The 17,604-nt window shown below is 44.5% G+C and overlaps 1 protein-coding gene and 1 long non-coding RNA gene across 2 annotated transcripts in view; one reads left to right on the forward strand and one right to left on the reverse strand.

Moving 5' to 3' along the window:
* Positions 1–6,546: 6,546 nt before the first annotated feature.
* LOC148759313 (uncharacterized) lies at positions 6,547–8,764 on the reverse strand. Its single transcript, XM_074322305.2, has 3 exons — positions 8,239–8,764; positions 7,687–7,989; positions 6,547–7,317 (listed from the first exon to the last, which is right to left on the reverse strand). The coding sequence occupies exons 1-3, from the start codon at positions 8,627–8,629 to the stop codon at positions 7,223–7,225; spliced, it is 789 nt and encodes a 262-aa protein (XP_074178406.2). The 5' UTR covers positions 8,630–8,764; the 3' UTR covers positions 6,547–7,222.
* LOC109452776 (uncharacterized) overlaps positions 7,861–17,604 on the forward strand; it is a 46,797-nt gene continuing 37,053 nt past the window's right edge. The window contains exon 1 of the long non-coding RNA XR_012492932.2: positions 7,861–7,997. This is a non-coding gene — a long non-coding RNA (uncharacterized LOC109452776). The remainder of the gene's footprint in view (positions 7,998–17,604) is intronic.

Genomic DNA, 17,604 nt, shown 5'->3' on the forward strand with positions numbered 1-17,604 from the left:
TTCTTCAAAGACCAGCTCAAGGCGCTCCCCATTCTGTGCAGCCAGCTGACCGCACTCCAGTAGATCTGAGGCCACCTTCTTACCTAGATAGGCTGAGCCTTTTAACTTGCCAAATGGTAAGTCTCAGACCACCACCAGAGCACCTAAAGGACAGGAGTGGCTTATTCTTCCTGAGAGGGCACCCTGCCAGCTCCCCCAAAGGCCATCAGGCTTGTTCACTAAATGACAAGTCACTCATAAGGAGTGAATATAAGAGCACTTAGCCCAGAGGAGGAGTCACAGTCATTTCCCACTGAATGCACTTGAAATCTCCCTTAAATAAGTAGTGGGGGTGAGGGGGTCCTAACACTAATGGAAACCAAACTTATTTTTGAAAAGTTATCGCTTGCCTGTTACGAGACCTTGGCAGTATCATCCTCAAAGAATTTTTTATTACCCACCCAGAAAGATCTTCTAAACAAGCCTAGTGTCAAGGTCTCTACTGTTTTAGAGCCTAAAATAGGAAAGAGAGAGAGAGAGAGAGAGAGAGAGAGAGAGAGAGAGAGAGAGAGAGAGAGAGAGAGATTACATGAAAAGGGAGAGGAAGGGAGCCCAAAAAAACAAACAAAACAGAACACTAGGTGTTTTTTTTTTGAAAAAAAGGATACTTCCCTCAACCAAGGAAAGCCAGATGCTAAGTAATGCCACACGTTTCCTGCTGATTCTCACCATCTTCATGACTGGCAATCTCCAGGTGTTGTTCTTTACATGGACCATGTGATTTAATGCCCATAAAATGTGTATTACCTTCCCATTTTACTGACAAGAACACTGGAACAGAGAGGTAAAGTAATCTGCCTCAAATCACACAGCTGCTAAATTGCAGAGCCAGGATTTGAACCCACAGTAGTCTGACTTCAAGTAGATTTGGCACCCCACTCTTCTGCCTCCCCAGGCAGAGAACAACATCACAACACAAACAGCAATAGTGGCATAGCGATTTGTGCAAACAGATCTGTCCAAGAGGGATATGGAAAGTGGGGACAGTATATTTACAGTAGTGGCGATTTCAACCCCTCCCACCTGGCCCCTGATGCCTACCCTCTCTCGGCAAGTGCAGGCTTGGACGCAAGATCAAAAGACACATTCTGAAGGCCCCAAATTAGGCTATTATCCTTCCTGGCCAATGCACCTGCACTGGTCCATAAAACTGCTGAGAAAAATTGGCAGCTTTACCCAAGTAAATACGGAAATCCTCATAATAACTGTACAAAGGTGGAAGGGTCAGGTCCTCATCCCCATTTTAGAAATGAGGAAATGGAGGAACAGAGGTGAAATGACTTGCCCAAATTCAGAGCTGGTTGGAGCTGCAGCCAAGAACAGAAGTGTGTCTGCCTGCAGACCCAGGGCTTTCTGTTTTGCTTCAGTCTGTGCTGTGGGACTGACTTTTAAGTAAAATCATCTCACACTGGGGTCACTCCCCTGGGCGGAGGGTGTGGGATGTGTGCAGTGCCACATTGGCCCGTGCCAGGCAAGGCCATGGGGAGGTTCCAGAGGGCAATTAAGATTTCAAAACACCATTTCGGGGCAGAGCTCGCTAGACCGACTCCATCCTGTGGCATAACTAAGAAGAATGACTGCACATAATCTGAGATTAGCTCTAATAAATAGGTGCTCAAAAAATACCTGTGAGATGCATAAAGGAATGGATGTCAAACTACACTTCTCACATGCTAGGATAAAATGAAGGGCAGGGACCTCAGCATGACCATCTACCACGGGTCACACAGAGAAAATGTGCCTGGCAGACGAGGGAACCTAGCCTGAAAAATCATCTTCTAAAACCTGAAACACAAAAACAAGGTGAAAACTTTGGGAGGTTCCCCAGAGAGGAGAGAAAAACTCCCTTGTTTGGAGAACTAAGTGGAACAGGAACTTGAACTAATGAAAGTAATTTTGGGGTGCAACACTTTGGAAGGTATCAGGGTGTAAAGTGCAAGTACAGATAAAGGAGTGGATTTCAGTGATTACACTCAAAGGACAGTAATTAGAAGAAAGAACATATAGGCCAAAGGAGAAAAAACCCACACCTAAGTCACAGGTCGCTCTCCAGGGTAGATGCACTGACCTCGATGTCCACTTGGTCTTGTGTGTCTCGATTTGGCCAAACTCCACTGATCTGAGTTGAGACTAGCTCCAGGCCATCCCTGGAGATTCCTGGGCCTGCCAGAGATTGACAACTATCTTGAGTGTGTCCCAGGCTAAGCTGGGCTCTCAGAGTCCTCCTGGAAGGGGGCTGCCTCAGGAAGCACTTCCTTCATGGAAATCAGGGTAAGAGCTAGACCCAGGGTTACATGGAAGGCATGGGCTGAAGGGCCACTTAACCTGCTACATTTGGTCTCCAGCTCCCCTAATAATTAGATGGGGGACATGATCATGTCTTCGGCCTGCCAACACAATGGAGTGAGTTTCAAAAAGCTCCAGGAACCTGTTTTGCTAGAGAAGGAAGTTTACTATTAAACACTCTCATCAAGGGATATGAAATAATACTGATAAATTCAGAAAAAAAAAATTCCAATAAACTACGGTGACATTCCAGAAAAAGCACAGAGCCAGTTAGGAGGATGCATTTTGCTTTGGGAGAAAACAGTCCTAGTTCTGGCTTAGAAACAGTGTCTCTATCATTGTTTTTCTTTCATTACTGCTAAATTTCAAGGAAGGAGAGTTGGGGGCGGGAGGCAGGGAAGCAGGGCTACCTCTTTTGGACAATACGCTCCCCTATCAGAGCAGACTGCTGTTTGGTTTCCTCTCTCTGGGCTCTCTGACATTACTGCTTCAGATGACAAACTGGGTCTAAGAAAGGGACACATCAGGCTTGAAAACGAGAATGCTAAAAAAACTTCATAATTCTTCCCCTTCCACCTCACTCCAAGAGGAATTCTGACTGGACTATTAGCAAAGCAGATATCAATAGTTTTATGACTCTAGGGTTTGTTTGTTGCTTGTTTGTTTTTAAGCTAGAACCAATGATAAATGAAGCACTTCAAAAAGAAACCCAATTTCCAAAATAACGTCGTAATTCCTAGTATTTAAAGGATGAGGTTGTATTTATTTATTTTCCCGTAAACACAACTGGGTGTGAAAACAGAATAAGAAATACCACTTAAGAAAACTGTTCATTTTACAGCAAAAATGTTGATTTGTAAATATTAAGATGGCAAGTATCTAAAAGGGGATAGAGATAAAATGGAATGGAATTGATTTTTTTTTTCCTGATAGAATGTATTAGATCCTAACTCATCTCTACTAACACCTCCCTCTCTCCACAGATGAGGGAGGGAAGAATGATTTGGCATAAGGCAAATGAAAAAACTCAGTCTTCCAAATCTACTTGGGTTGTTAACAACTTTGGAACTAAAAAAAAAAACAACCCAAAACTTGCTTCAGTTTGGGTTACTTATAAATTTTAAAGGCCTCTTGTCCTGAAAGTCAGCTTAATATTTCAAGTTTGCTTCCTCCAAAGAAGAAAAAAAAAAAATCTTATTGCAACTTTCCAAAACTCCCATTTTTTTTCCAAGGAAGGTTATCAGTAGCCTACTGTTTGATCCTAGTAGCTTTCTTATTATTATATTGTATATTTATCCATAAAGAAAGAATGTGGTAGAACAAGACATTAAAAGAAGGTACTATTATCATCAGTTTTTGGAAGTATAGAGCTTGACTTGCTGCCTCAGCAACTTTCAATTAATTCCTTTAGAGAACATTATAAATCATTCCCTTAGATTTTAAAGAAAATGCAAAAATAAAAAGTTTAAGAAAGAAACTTGCCAACAGTTTTCTTTTCCAACCATTTCTTTAAAACTTGGTTTCTAGAGAACCAAGAGAAAAATAAATTGTTAAAGTAGGTTTTAAATAGTTAACCCAGAAATTTGTTAACCCACAACTGACAGAATATAACAACAACAAAATTGGGATTATGAAAAAAGTTGTTATTGTAAAACAATAAATATGAGTATTCTCCTTCTGTTTTCAATATATAAGATTAAAATTTTCCAAAGTATCATTAAATGAATTTATTTCCAGTTCTCCTTTTCTTTGAGCTTTTTATCCTTAAAACAGTTTGGAAATCAGATGTCGAATACAGTAAAATTTTTGTCCTTAAAAAAAAAATTATCCAAAGACAAGTCTCTTTGTCTTTAAAAAGAAATAAATCTGGGATTTTTTTCTCAATATATTTTATGTTTTGCTTCAATACTTTTTGTGAAGATTTCTTCCTGAAAACATAAGCAAGACTTTCAAGTCAGCCCAAGCTGCCAAAACTGCTTAAGTTCTCCATCCAATGAAGCCTCCTGTGCCTACAGCAGTCCATGTTAAATGAGAAAAAGGATGGGTGACATCTTTCAGATAATGAATGCTAGTTTTCTAAACTGTAAGGTGGTAATCCTGATCCCAAACTGACAGCTTCAGGGCAAAATGCCTATCTCAAAATAAACACCCTACCACCCACCACAAAACAAGAATAAATAAATAAAAAAACAACACACACACACCCTCCTTTAGACTTCTAACCAATATGCACACAAATTCTCAAAATCACAATTTGGCAATGGCAAATTAAAAAAGGTAAAAGTATTTATTTACCCATATAAACACACTGGAGCAAAGGGTGTATGTAAAAAGGTTAACTGACTTTTCATTATGACATAACACAGGCATCTTAAGCAATAGCAAGTGTGTAGAGACATGATAACTCCCTGGGTGGGGACAGGGAGTCGAGGGGCAGGGACCAAGGCCTGGTCTGGGCTACTGATCTACCAGAAAACAGCCTGAAACAGGAAAGAGCACACATATGCCACTTGGAATGTATGACGCAAACCCCAGCCTTGAAACAAAGAACAGGAAACAGCTCTGCTGGCTGTGCTGGAGAGAAAGCACAGAGAAACATTTAGCCGGCCCTCCCTGACCCTATATTCATGAGCAGCTGGAGTTTTTTAAGACAACAACAGGGGGGTGGAGGTGTTTGTTCTATGGGTGTGAATAATAACACCAGCTTTATACAAGGGACCTGCCCTATTTACAAATAGGTGCTTCCACATACAGTAAACATCATAAGTGAACATGGGATTTTATCATATTAAAGCAGCGGAGCCCTTCCTAATTAACACCAGCCTCCCTACCGATTTCTTTTGTCTCTTTATCCCCCATCCCAATGGCTGGTCTCTAGCCACGATCAAATTCTGGGTTAGGGTAATAATTATCGTTCAGCCTCAGAGCATCAGGAGGAAAATGAAGATAGAGCACTGCTGTTAAGAATTCAGATGACAATTGGATTATCCCACACAACTGAAAATTGGACCAATTTTAAGTGTCCCTTAGCCGCAGAACTAAATTCCAAGACAGTGTGGGACAGCTAGTTACCCCAAATTTTCACTGTCCTTTTCAATTGCATGATTATAAATATATTTGCACACAGCTGCACATCTGTTCTACATGTACACACATCTATAGAAATTTACCTTTTGAGAATATGATTCTGTTCCCGACATTTAATCCAAAAGTGTTATACAATCTGTAGAATAGAATACCAATTTTCATAAGATATCCTAAAATGTTTATTTTCCTTTAGGTATTTTTAAAGTAGTAAAATCTAATCATAGTCCTTTCCCCTATTATTTCTCTTTATATTGTCAGCCAGGACTGTTTAACTCAGGTTTCTATTATCAGACATTTAAGAATCTGTGTGGACATAATTACAGATAAAAAAATTTTTTTAAAAAGGGAAGAAAAGCATCACTGTGCTCATAGCAACCAGAAGACTGGGTTTTAATTTAGAAACTATGCAATGAAAAAAAACAATACCTTACTCTAACGCTATTACTATATTGTATATCTAACAAGGTTTTGTGGTCTAAGTAGCTACTTTTCCTTGTTATTCTCATATTAGAATTGCTACAGTTGCATTCTCCTTTATGCAAGCCCAATGTTCCTTACAGTGTATCTTCGCTGAACTTACTAATAGTACACTAGGCTTTATTCTTCTAATTGGTCTGCAGCAAACCCCACTGACTAGAAATTGAGATGTTTCTCTAGAGTCGAATCAAACATCTCTTTTCAGATTTCTGTTAACAGCCTAAGGTCAACTAACATACTACTCCATGTTTCAAGCCAAAAGAAACTCATTCCTCTCCTCTTTCTTTAAAAAATACTTACTCCCCAAATTTTAATGAGATATTAATGCTATCAGATTGTTTTTCCCCTGAAAGCAAGCCTTGCCTGGAGTTAGGCAGATTATCATCCTGATGGATTTCTCTTATAAAAATGTGCCTCAAATTCACACATAAAGCATCAGAAAAGGACATCACAAAATTGCTCTGTGGAAAAACCTATAATGATCAAGTGCCCTATTCCTCACTTGAGTTTGCTTATAATTACAGATACTAAATGTAAATGAAGTCAGAATACCACTTCATACTTTTCCCATATATCAGACTCTTGTGGGGATATAATCAATATATCTAAAGTGTCTTGGGTGATATTAATGGAAAAATACCATGCCGAGTTTAAAAATTCAGTGTAAAATATTTATTTTAGTGAAATACAAAACGGTGAGCAATTTCCAATTTCCGTTTATCCTATATTAAAAATACGTCTCATTCACTGTTTTTCAGCTATTATTTTTGAATGTCGCCGGAAAATTTAAAACACGAATCTCCCTGTTATCTGCCAAAGAATTGGCAATAACAATTCCAGGTATTATTTGCCATCTCCAAGAAAGCCATTCTGAAATCTTAGGTAGGTCCCAAGGGTCCAGGTCCAGGGATCAATCTCTGGGTCCCGGCCCGATCGGGTCCCTAACTGCAGGCAGTTGCCTAAGGCGTTCTCCGCCACCAGCCACGCTGCAATCTTTGCTCCAGGCACTGCGGCAGGTTCTCTCCGTGCCCCCGAGGAGGACGCTCCAAATCGGGCCAGCTCTTTATTCCTGCCCCAGGGGATCCAGACGCCCAGGACGGTCCTGGGCTCCAGGACCGAGAATGGGATGCTGCCTCCAGTCTCAATTGCCCCAAGTTTCTTCCCAGAGGGACCGGGAAACTGTTCCAAGTTTGCTCCGGCGGGCGAGCGGCCGCGCGCCCCGTCCGAGAAGGGGGGAGGCGGGGGGCGCAGGCAGAGGGCGGGGAGGAGGAGGGCGCGGGAGAGGGGGGTGGGGGACCCGGAGGGGGAGGAGCAGGAGCGCGCGGCCAGGGCGCTACCTTTCTCCACACAACGTTGCCACATGCGGAGAGTACTGAGATTTCTGGGGCTTTGGAGGGAATCGCGAGCGAGCGGGCGGGCGGGCGGCGGCTGGGGGACCACACAGGTGAGCCCCCACCCGCGCCCTCGCCGGGCAGCGGTGGGAGCTGCCGGCCCTTGTTCCCTCGCACCCCCAGATCAATACGGTGGCTCCCCCCAATCTCATACTTTCAACCGCTGAACCTGGGGGCCTCCTCTCCTTAGTCTCCCTCTCCGCCCCCACCCCGGGCTGCGAGAAGCTGTTGCACTTTCCCAAGCCCACAGGCGCCCCCACCCCCGCGCTGCACCCCAACCTACTCACTGAGCACCCCCACCCATTCACTGAGCACCCCCCATGAAGAAAAAAATGAAACCAGATAAGCTAAAAGGGAGGGCTGCAGGAGTCGGGCGAGAAGGAAAGGTGAAGGAGAGGGGACTTACTTTTCGAGGCGCGGTGCTGAGCGCTGCAGAAGAGAAATAAAGGCCCGGATCCGGGCTGCCTTGAACCCCGAGAATGCAGTAATGTCAGCGCTCTAGTCCGGGCGGCGGTAGCGGCTGCGGCCGCAGGGGACGGGGACGGGCGCGCGTGCGGCGGGCGCGGCTCAGCACGGCAGGCGCTCGCGCTGCGCTCCGGCTCGGGCCCCGGCTCCGCGCGGCTCGGCTCCTGGCTCCCCTCTGGCTCCTGGCACCAACTCCGGGCAGTCACATGACGCCGGCGCCGCTTGCTCTGCGAGCCTCCCGGGGCTGGCGGGGTAAGTAGAGGCTGGGACCCGGGGTGGGAGGGTCAGGGAGGGAAGAGGGAGCCGCCGTAGCCGCCGTGGCCGCCCGGGCTGGGCGGGTCCCCACCCACTTGGGTGGAGGCAGCCGCCGGAGGGGTCGACCGAGTCACTCGCGCAAACACGCACCCCGCCCTGCGCCCTTCCCCCGCCACCCCCGCCTCCCGCGCCGCCTCCGCCCCGCCCCGCCCAGTCACCCGGGGACGGCCTGACAGACACTCATTATTCCCCGGAGCCGGGCGCCGCCCCGCCGGCTGAACCTGTCCCGCGAGGCGCGGTGCGGCCGTGGGGCTGGGCGTGCGCGGCGCGGCCCCCGCCCGGGAGCTCCCGCCCTCCGGCCCCTGCCCGGCCGGGCGTGCTAGGCCCCGCGCCCCCGCCCCGGAGTCCCCGCCCGCGTCCCCTCCCTGCGCCCTCCGCCCTCCGCCCGGGAGTCCGCGCCCCGCCCGCCCGGGACCCGGCGCTGCGCCGCCGCCCGAGCCTGGGGGGAAGGAAGGGCGGCGCTGCCCGCTCCGGGCGTCACAGGGCTGTAGCCCGCTGCGCCGCTTCCAAAACACACAGCTGGGCTCGCGGGCGAGCCGAGGCGGGGGACCCGGGCTGGCCGGGGCCATCAATCAGCCGACACCGGCGGGAAGGGCGGCCCCGGGCGCGGCGGGAAGGGCTGGGCCCTGCAGCCAGCGCGGCCCCTCCTGGGCCGAGTGCATTCAACTCTCTTAAAGAAAAAGCAGAAAAAGGCACGGGTGGTGAAGGAGCGGGTGGGCAGGGGCGGATTCGGGAAAGAAAAAGCGCCGGGAAAACGGAGGGCAGTTGGGGTGACTGAAACCCTAAAGTGGTCCGGAGTTTCCAAGGTCATTCCACATCCTGTTAGCGCACTCTTTCTTTGTGCCTCGGGGCAACGGGTCCCCCTCTTCTCCTGCCCGGCGCAGGGGCGGCCCAAGTGGCGCCCCTTCCCTCCTAGGACTTTTCTTTAAAGGCCTGGAGACCCCCCCAAAGCAAACTTCCCACGGGCCCGGCCTGCCGCCGGAGCGAAAAGGCCAGCCATAGCAGCGGCATTTGCTTAGCCGGGCCTGCTAGAAAACTTGGCAAACTTCGGTCCGGATGCTCCCGCCGGGAGGCAGAACTCAGGGCGAGCTGAGGGCTCGGCCCAGCGACCTTTCCTTTCACGTCGCTTCTCTGGGACGGAGCACGAGCGTGTTCAGTGGCCTGCACAGTGCTGCGAGCCGGGCGGCGGAAACGTGCGTTCGGTCCAAGCCAGGCTCCGTGGAGGACTTTGTATAGCATGATACCGGAGTTCAATGTTTTTTGAGTTTTCTTTTGAAACAGTATTAATATAATAAAGAATGCAATAAAAAAAGAACAAAGGACAAATTGGTTCAATTGTTTTAGTCCTGTGTAATGTTTAAGAACGACACTGCTTCAGTCTATGGCTTGTTATTGCTTCAAGATGTTTGAAAGGCCCTTTAAGTTCACCATTCTCACTTTGATACTTCATCCAGGCATGGTATTACTTAAAACGTAGAGATCTAATATATTCCCAGACTCATCATGTAGCTGGCTATACAGTAACGTAGAATTAGTACCCGAAACCTCAAGTAGTGAAATTGTATATTGTAAAAAATGCACAGACAGAAAAGACCACATGGAAAACACCCAGAACTGACAAGTTTAGGTGCCATCATGTTGTCCCATAAGATTATCTGTAAAATGCAAAGGGATGAGGGTTTTAAAAAAATCAGAATAAAAGTCAAATGCAAGAAAAAAGTTGGATTTGTGTCAATTACTAATTGCAGTTTATTGATCGCCGATATCATTAAATGTCTGATTGGAGGCCTTAGATTTGTATTAACTATTAGCTGAAAAACTTGCTTAGTGATGACTGATGGAATTGTTTTGCATTTCTGTACCTGGCTCGTAGTAGGGGCTCAAAAAAATACTGGTTTCACTCAAGGGACACCGAGCGATGAAAACCTGAAGTGCAAAACCATGTTTTTTACACGCTCATGTGGGTGTGGACCCAAAGGAGAAATAGGTCTTATCTGAGAAAAGTGGGGGTGGCTTTGGTAGGGAAGGTGAGGGATGGAGGAGAAAAGTCATCCAAAAAGTTAATTATTGAATACTACTGTGTTCAGTGCCCTGTGGGACACAGCTCAAACACAACTTGTACAAAAAATGAATCCATCCAGTGAAGGACACCCCCATCCCCCAGGTGACCAAACCAGAACTGCCTGAAGTCATCGTTGATTCCTCCTCCCTAGCCAGTCACAGCCCTGTAATTCACTGAATCTTGGACCAACTCAGTCACTACCCACTCCTTGGCCACTATCCTGGTCCAGCCTGTTGCCACGGTGTCTTGTTGGTCGTCCTGTTTGTAGTGTTGCTGAGGGTGTGTGGGAAAGGGAGCAAAGGAATAAAAATGCTTTTTCTAAAATGCAAACTTAAACTTGTCAATCCCTTCAATGACTTCCCTCCAGATGAAGTCCAAGAGTTTGCTACCTTGCTGACCTGGCTTCCACCTGTCATTATACATGCATCTCTCCCTGTGTTCCCCTCCAGCTCTTCTCCAGCAACACTGAAATCTTTTCCTCCCCTCCCCTCCTCTCCCCTCCCCTCCCCTTCCCTTCCCACTCATTCTCCCTGCCTTTGGCCTTTTGCACATACTCATTTTTCTAGGTGGACTAGGCTCCTTGCCTTCTCCTCCAATTTCTGACTTCCATTCTCATTTACCTAAATTCTAATCATCCTTTAAATATTATCTTAAATGGCATTTTCAACAAAACACATCTTCTCTTATTGCTATCCCTCCTCCCACCTTTGGACAAGTGGAGACACTCCTTCTTAGTACTCGTCTGATAGCTCCCATGCTTCACCTCTTTCAACATTTTTTTATTCTTGTAATTGGCTATAAATCTCTCTATGGCACTCTCTGAGGGCACAGACCTTGTCTGTTTAGCAACATTGTATTCTCGTGTCCCAGATGTTCAATGAATACTTGTAAAATGAATAAATGTGAGCTTCGAATTGAGAAGAAGTCATTCACAGCTAAAGAGATGAGAGGAGGCTTAATGGTGGCAGGTGGCCATGAACCGTACCTTTGAAATAGTGAAGAGGAAGGAAGAGGGAGTTCTCACTGAGTGTTTTTAAGCAGTAGAATGAGTTGGTGAAAGCAGAGTCTAGGTCTTCTTTTCATCCGTGACACTAGGACAGTGCCTGGCACATGCTAGGTTTTCAGTAAATCCTGGATAAATGAAATATCTCTAACTTGGTCCTTGTGGCTGTTTTACTCTTGTTCTTTGAGGAGAGGAGGCTAGTCTGGTTTAGGTTTGGGGCAGCTGATGCTCAAGGAAGGATGCTACCCCTTCCCAGCCCCAGCATCACTGCTCCCAGCCAATCATTGCAGTCCCGGTCTCTTGCCATGACTGGTTGGAGAGTAGATATGTGACCTCGTTCTGGCCAGTCGGATATGAAGGGAAGTGCGATGGGACTCATGGGAAATACTTTTTTTCCTGACAAAAGGAAACTTGCAAAGATCAACCCCCAGACCTGCTCTGGAAGTTACGTGAGGATGTCACGCTTGACACTATCGTAGCCATCTTGTAATCAGGAGAGGAAAGCAAGGTTTCAGGTTTCCATACAGAGAACTCTTTTTCCATCATTAGTTTTCAGCTCAACTATTATCCCTGCAGGGATGACTTCCTTGGCCACACAAGCTAAAATATCCCTCCCTTCCCCATTCACTGTCTAATCGTCCGTGTTCATTTTTTTGTGACCTTTTGTCTCTATTAGAACCTGGGCTCCATGATAGCAGGAGTGTCTTCTTCACTGTTTCCCAAGCTCCTAGAACAGTGTCTGGTAAATACAAGGTGTTCTAATAGGATTGTTGATTAACAGATGACAACGAAACAGTAACACTTATGTTGAGAGTGATTCAGGGCCTAGTGGACACAAGCTACTACAAACCTCCATTTCCCCTTTTTATGTCACAATTCTGTTTCAGGCAATCTCTTTCTGATACACAAACATATATTCTTGAGATTCCTTCTTCCTTCTTCATCCTGTCAGAGCTTTTCCATTCCTTCCCCAGGAAAGTTTCTCCTCCTCACTTGATGATGGACAAAGTTATGAAGGCAGAAAAGTGTCATGTGCTTGTGAAATTATAAGCAACATAGATACATCTACCTTAAGAAAGAAAGAAAGCTATATGGTTTTTTTCTTCCAGTTTTGAGATATCGATATATTATTGACCTATAACATATGCTAGTGTAAGGTGTACAACATGATGATTTTGTACACATCTATATTGCGATAAGGGTACAGTTAATACCTCCATCTCCTTATATAATTACCATTTTTTGTGGTTGTCACGTTTATGATCTACTCTCTTAACAACTTTCAAGTATATAATACAGTATTATTAATTATACCCACCACACGTACACTAGATACCCAGACCTTATTCATCTTACACCTGTAAGTTTGTATTCTGACCAACATGTTCCTATTTCCCTCACTCCCCAACCCCTGGCAACCACCATTCTAATCTCTGTTTCTGAGTTTGGATTTTTTAGATTCCACATGTAAATGACATCACATAGTATTTGTTTTTCTCTGTATGCCTTGTCTGACTTAACACAATGACCCCAAAATCCATACATGTTACACAAGGCAGAATTTCCTTTTGTAATGGCTGAATAATATTCATATATATCACATTTTCTTTACCCCTTCATCCATTGATTGGCAGTTAGGTTGTTTCCATATCTTGGCTATTATAAATAATGCTGCGATGAACATTGGAGTGCAGATATCTCTTTGAGATAGTGATTTCATTTCCTTTGAATATAAATACCCAGAGTGGGATTGTCGGATCATATGGTAGTTCTATTAATTTTTTGAGGAACTTCCATACTGTTTTCTATAGTGGCTGCACCGATTTATATTCCCACCAATAGTGCACAAGGGTCCCCTTTTCTCTACATCCTCACCAACACTTGTTGTCTTTTCCCTTTTTAAATAATAGCCATTCTAACAGGTATGAAGTGATATCTCATGTGGTTTTGATTTGCATTTCCCTGATGGTTAGTGATGTTGAGCATTTTCTCATGTACCTGTTGGCTGTTTGGATGTCTTCTTTAGAAGAATGTTTATTCAAGTCCTTTGCCCACTTTTAAATTGGATTTTTGTTTGTTTGTTTTGTTTTGTTTTGTTTTTGCTATTGAGTTATATAGTTCCTTGTATATTTTGGATCTTAACCCCTATTGGATAGATGGTTTGCAAATATTTTCTCCCATTCCATAGGTTGCCTTTTCATTTTGCTGGTTGTTTCTTTTACTGTGCAGAAGCTTTTTAGTTTGATGTAATCCCACTGGTTGATTTTTGCTTCTGTTGCTTACGCTTTGGGTATCATATCCAAAAATTTTTGCCAAGCTCAATGTCAAGGAGTTTTACCTCTATGTTTTCTTCTGGAACTTTTACAGATTCAGGTCTTACATTTAAGTCTTTAACCCATTTCAAGTTAATTTTTGTGAGTTGTGTAAGATAGGTGCCCAATTTCATTCTTTTGTATGTGAATGTCCAGTTTTCCTAACAACATTTTTATCAAAGAGACTATCCTTTCCCCACTGAGTATTCTTTCCCCCCCCCTTCTTCTGCCTCCCCTCCTCCCACTCTGGTTCAAGCTGTTGTCTCTCAGTCTAGTTGTGCAGGAAACAGCTCCCTGGCCCATGCTGGTATTATGAGCCTTGTGCTCCCCCAGGCTGAGGCAGTCAGTTGCCTGTTATCAGTTGGCCGCTCACGGCAGCTCTCTCCAGCTGCCGGCTGCTCACGCTGGCTGCCGGCCATTCCTGGCAGCACACAGCAGCCCACGGCAGCCCATGGCAGCCCACGGCAGCTCACGGCAGCTCACGCCGACCTCCAGCTGCTCACAGAAGCCCAGCTGCAGGGAGAGCCATTGTTCACAATCTTAGCTGTAGAGGGTGTTAGGAGCTCCAACCTGAGCCACCAGGATGGCCCTCTTTGTTTCATTCTTTTTTTCTCTTCCTTCCTTCCTTCCTTCCTTCCTTCCTTCCTTCCTTCCTTCCTTCCTTCCTTTCGTCCGTCCTTTCTTCCTTCCTTCCTTCCTTTCTTTTTCTTTAATTTTTATTGGGGAACAGTGTGTTTCTCCAGGGCCCATCAGCTCCAAGTCGTTGTCCTTCAATCTAGTTGTGGAGGGCACAGCTCAGCTCCAAGTCCAGTTGCCGTTTTCAATCTTTAATTGCAGGGGGCGCAGCCCACCATCCCATGCGGTAATTGAACTGGCAACCTTGCTGTTGACAGCTCACGCTCTAACCAGCTGAGCTATCCGGCCACTCCCCACTGAGTATTCTTGGCTATCTTATCAAATATTAGTTGACCATATATGTGTGGATTTATTTCTGGGCTTTCGATTCTGTTCCATTCATCTATTTGTCTGTTTTTAATGCCAGTACCATACAGTTTTGATTGCTATAGCTTTGTAATATAGTTTGAAATCAGGAATTGTGATGCCTCTAACTTTGTTCTTTCTCAGAATTGCAAAGCCATATGTTTTGAAGTAAAGTTAGAAATGGTAGACTAAATGCCATCCATCTCAAAAGCATTACAAAGGGTCCAGAGATTCTCATTAGCATTTCTACATGTTTCCACTTATATTATCCATCATCTGTCCATCCATCCAATTTAAGATTGCCAGGAATTATTGAGGTTGAGTTAGGTGACCAAGAGTTCTAATAAAGGTCAAACTGGATTATGATCCCTCCCACCCCCACGAGGAACTCTCAGCATTACTTGTGCAAGGGAATGATTGGAATTGTCCTGGATTATGTCTGGCAGAACAAGGCAATTAAAGGACAGTGGTACAAAAATCATTGTAATGTTGGATCTTGGAATGTAAGTTGGAGAGCTGAAAGAGGAGGCGACTCTAGAGATCTAGCCAAAGGATCAGGGAACCGGACGTTTCGAATAGGTTGAAGAGCAGGCATGTTGGGGATAATGTAGTAAGTGACCTGGAACATTAGGAGGTGAATAGTCAGAAAGTGGGGATACAACATTTACAGGAGACACAGTCCTGGGATAGCAGGGTGCAGGGTGTGCCTGTGGGAATGCAAGACTAGAGCGGGGTGGAGAAGATCCTGGAAGATAAGGAGATGAAGGAAAAGAATGCCAAGAGTATTGAACATGGTTCCATGTGGATTCTGAGATGACTCAGAATTGTGGCCAGATTTGGCCGTTAGGCCACCTCTTTCCCGAAAGAGTCTCCAAGAAACTGGTGAATGATAGCAACTGGGAAAGAATGGTTAGATATATCCTCCTTTTTCTATAGTTAAATCTGCTTTCCTCAAATGATGATTATTCAAGTTAAAAATAATCACTCATATTTAGTTGTTTCTTGGTTGTTTTACTAGTAACATATGTCAGTTGTTTTATTTTCTACTTTTATTGCAAATGTGCTATTTCTGCTTAATTGAGAGTTCAAGTCAGCTTTTGGAGACTTATCAGGGATCTTAAACATTATTTATAATATTATTTCAAAGGAAAATGAATTGTAATTCCTAAATCAATGACCTATGCATATAAAGACGTGGAATGCAACTTATTTCTAAGTCGAGGACTTACCTAGATTTCTCCTGTGCTGGGAGGCAGAATAGAGAATAGGAGACTCACAAAGTCAGATAAACTACTACCCGTTTTTCAGTTTGTTTCAGAATAAGGCTAACTCTTTCTGTTTCCAACCCTCTCCTCTGTGTTATGGAAAAAGCATTGGTATTTCAATCCTGGATTTAAGTTAGTTCAGTAAGTGTTGGTTAAACATTTACCATAGGTCTGGGGTGGGTGTAGGAGTGCAAGAACTATATATAATATGGTCCCTGCATTCAAGGAATTTGAGAGACTATATATATAATTAATTATTAATGCAGAATATAATCAGTAAAATTTAGAAAAGGACCATAAGATGGGAGTTAAAAGGATTAAAAGGTAAATTGATTCATTCGAAAACTATGACTATTCTTGTGTGGTTTGGTCCTTGTCTTCAAGGAGCTTACAGTCTTGCAAAATAAATTACATCAGGTCAGGAAACACCCAAAAATCTTCTTGGAGGAGGTGATATTAGTGCTAGAATTTCACCGTTAGAGAGAGAGACGGGGTTCTAGACCACATTTTTGCATCCAGAAAAGGCACAGAGCAAAGGTTCGGTGGGGCCATGAACCTCTCAGCAGTGGTGTGAAGGAGGTAAAAAAGGTCAGCTGAGTCCCTGCTGTGGAGGAAACAGAATGCTGATGAGTTGCAACTTTTGTTCTGCAGACATTGGGAAACCATGGAAGGTTCCTGAATATGTGAATTGCGTGACAGTATATAAAATGACATTAAATAGAACTCCAATGTAAAATTTCAACAGTGCAGTGCAGGAGGCAGCAACTATGGTACATGTACCAAAGGAAGAAATACATATTTAGATGTGTATATACATTCTCTCTCTCTCCCCCCCCCCCCCCACACACACGCTTCATGTACACATTTCACCCTTCTCAGAAAGCCAGCAAAGAGACAGTGTGTGACTTATGCTCTAGGGAAGTGGCCTTGGCACCTTCCTTTTCCTGCTCATTCCAAGTGTGTTGCATGGCTGCACCCCAAACCCTGAAGTCTGAAGCACTTCCGTCTGTGTCAAAGTGCATTTGCACAGGTTTCCCTAGGGAGAGAACTTCTACCTTTAAGTCCTTAGCTTCCCAGCCCAGCAAGCCAGTTCACACTCACAAATGCTTCAGAAGTTTTGCTAATATGTTGTAGAAAAAAAAAAAGGCATATCATTGGATCAAACGATCAGTAAAGAGAGTTCTTCATCGTCCTTGTTATTCAAAAAGATTTGCTAACAGCAGATAATTTTAGCATCATGATAATGGTTGTATCAAGTGAGGATGATATTTTTTTTTCTTGGCCTTTCAATACTCTTGTGTTTTTTTCCTTTGATGAGCATGTATTACATTTGAAAGAAGAAAGAAGTGTGCTTTTAAAAATAACTAAGAAAGGAATGTAAACATTGTGTATAATTAAATGTGGGACCTCAAGCACAGTTTTGCAAAGTGGCTCTGTTTAAAAGCACCCTGGACTTAGAGGTGTGGTTCTCTGTTTGTGAGTTTTTAAGGGGAGGTGGGTGAGAAGGGTGGGGGGGGGGGGAAGGAGGGGCTCTAGGAGGTGAGAGAGGGGGAACATCCCCTTTATTGACTCTTTGGCTTTTTAACTGCTGCTTGAGTAGCTGGACCTGTGCAGGTCTTTGGAACTGGAATTCTTCCTCAAAATAATATGTATTTACTCTAAAAACCACTCTAAGGAAGAAAAGGTTAAAAACAAAACAAAAAAGACCAAAAGAAAAACCAGCAAACTGGACTGAATTGAACCGAAGTTCCTATTTCTCAAGAGATAGAAATATACTTCCTGGAGCACAAGGTCCACTCACCCTCTCCCCATGGTCTTTCGCCAGGATCTGTTGATTCACCGGGAAACAGAAGTGTCAGCAGTTGTGCTGGATATGAATACAATGGGAGATTACCTTCAGCCTCCAAACAGCACCAATAAT

This window comes from Rhinolophus sinicus, chromosome 1 (genome assembly GCF_057876585.1).
Source record: "Rhinolophus sinicus isolate RSI-liver-muscle chromosome 1, RSI-T2T, whole genome shotgun sequence".
Taxonomy (NCBI): domain Eukaryota; kingdom Metazoa; phylum Chordata; class Mammalia; order Chiroptera; family Rhinolophidae; genus Rhinolophus; species Rhinolophus sinicus.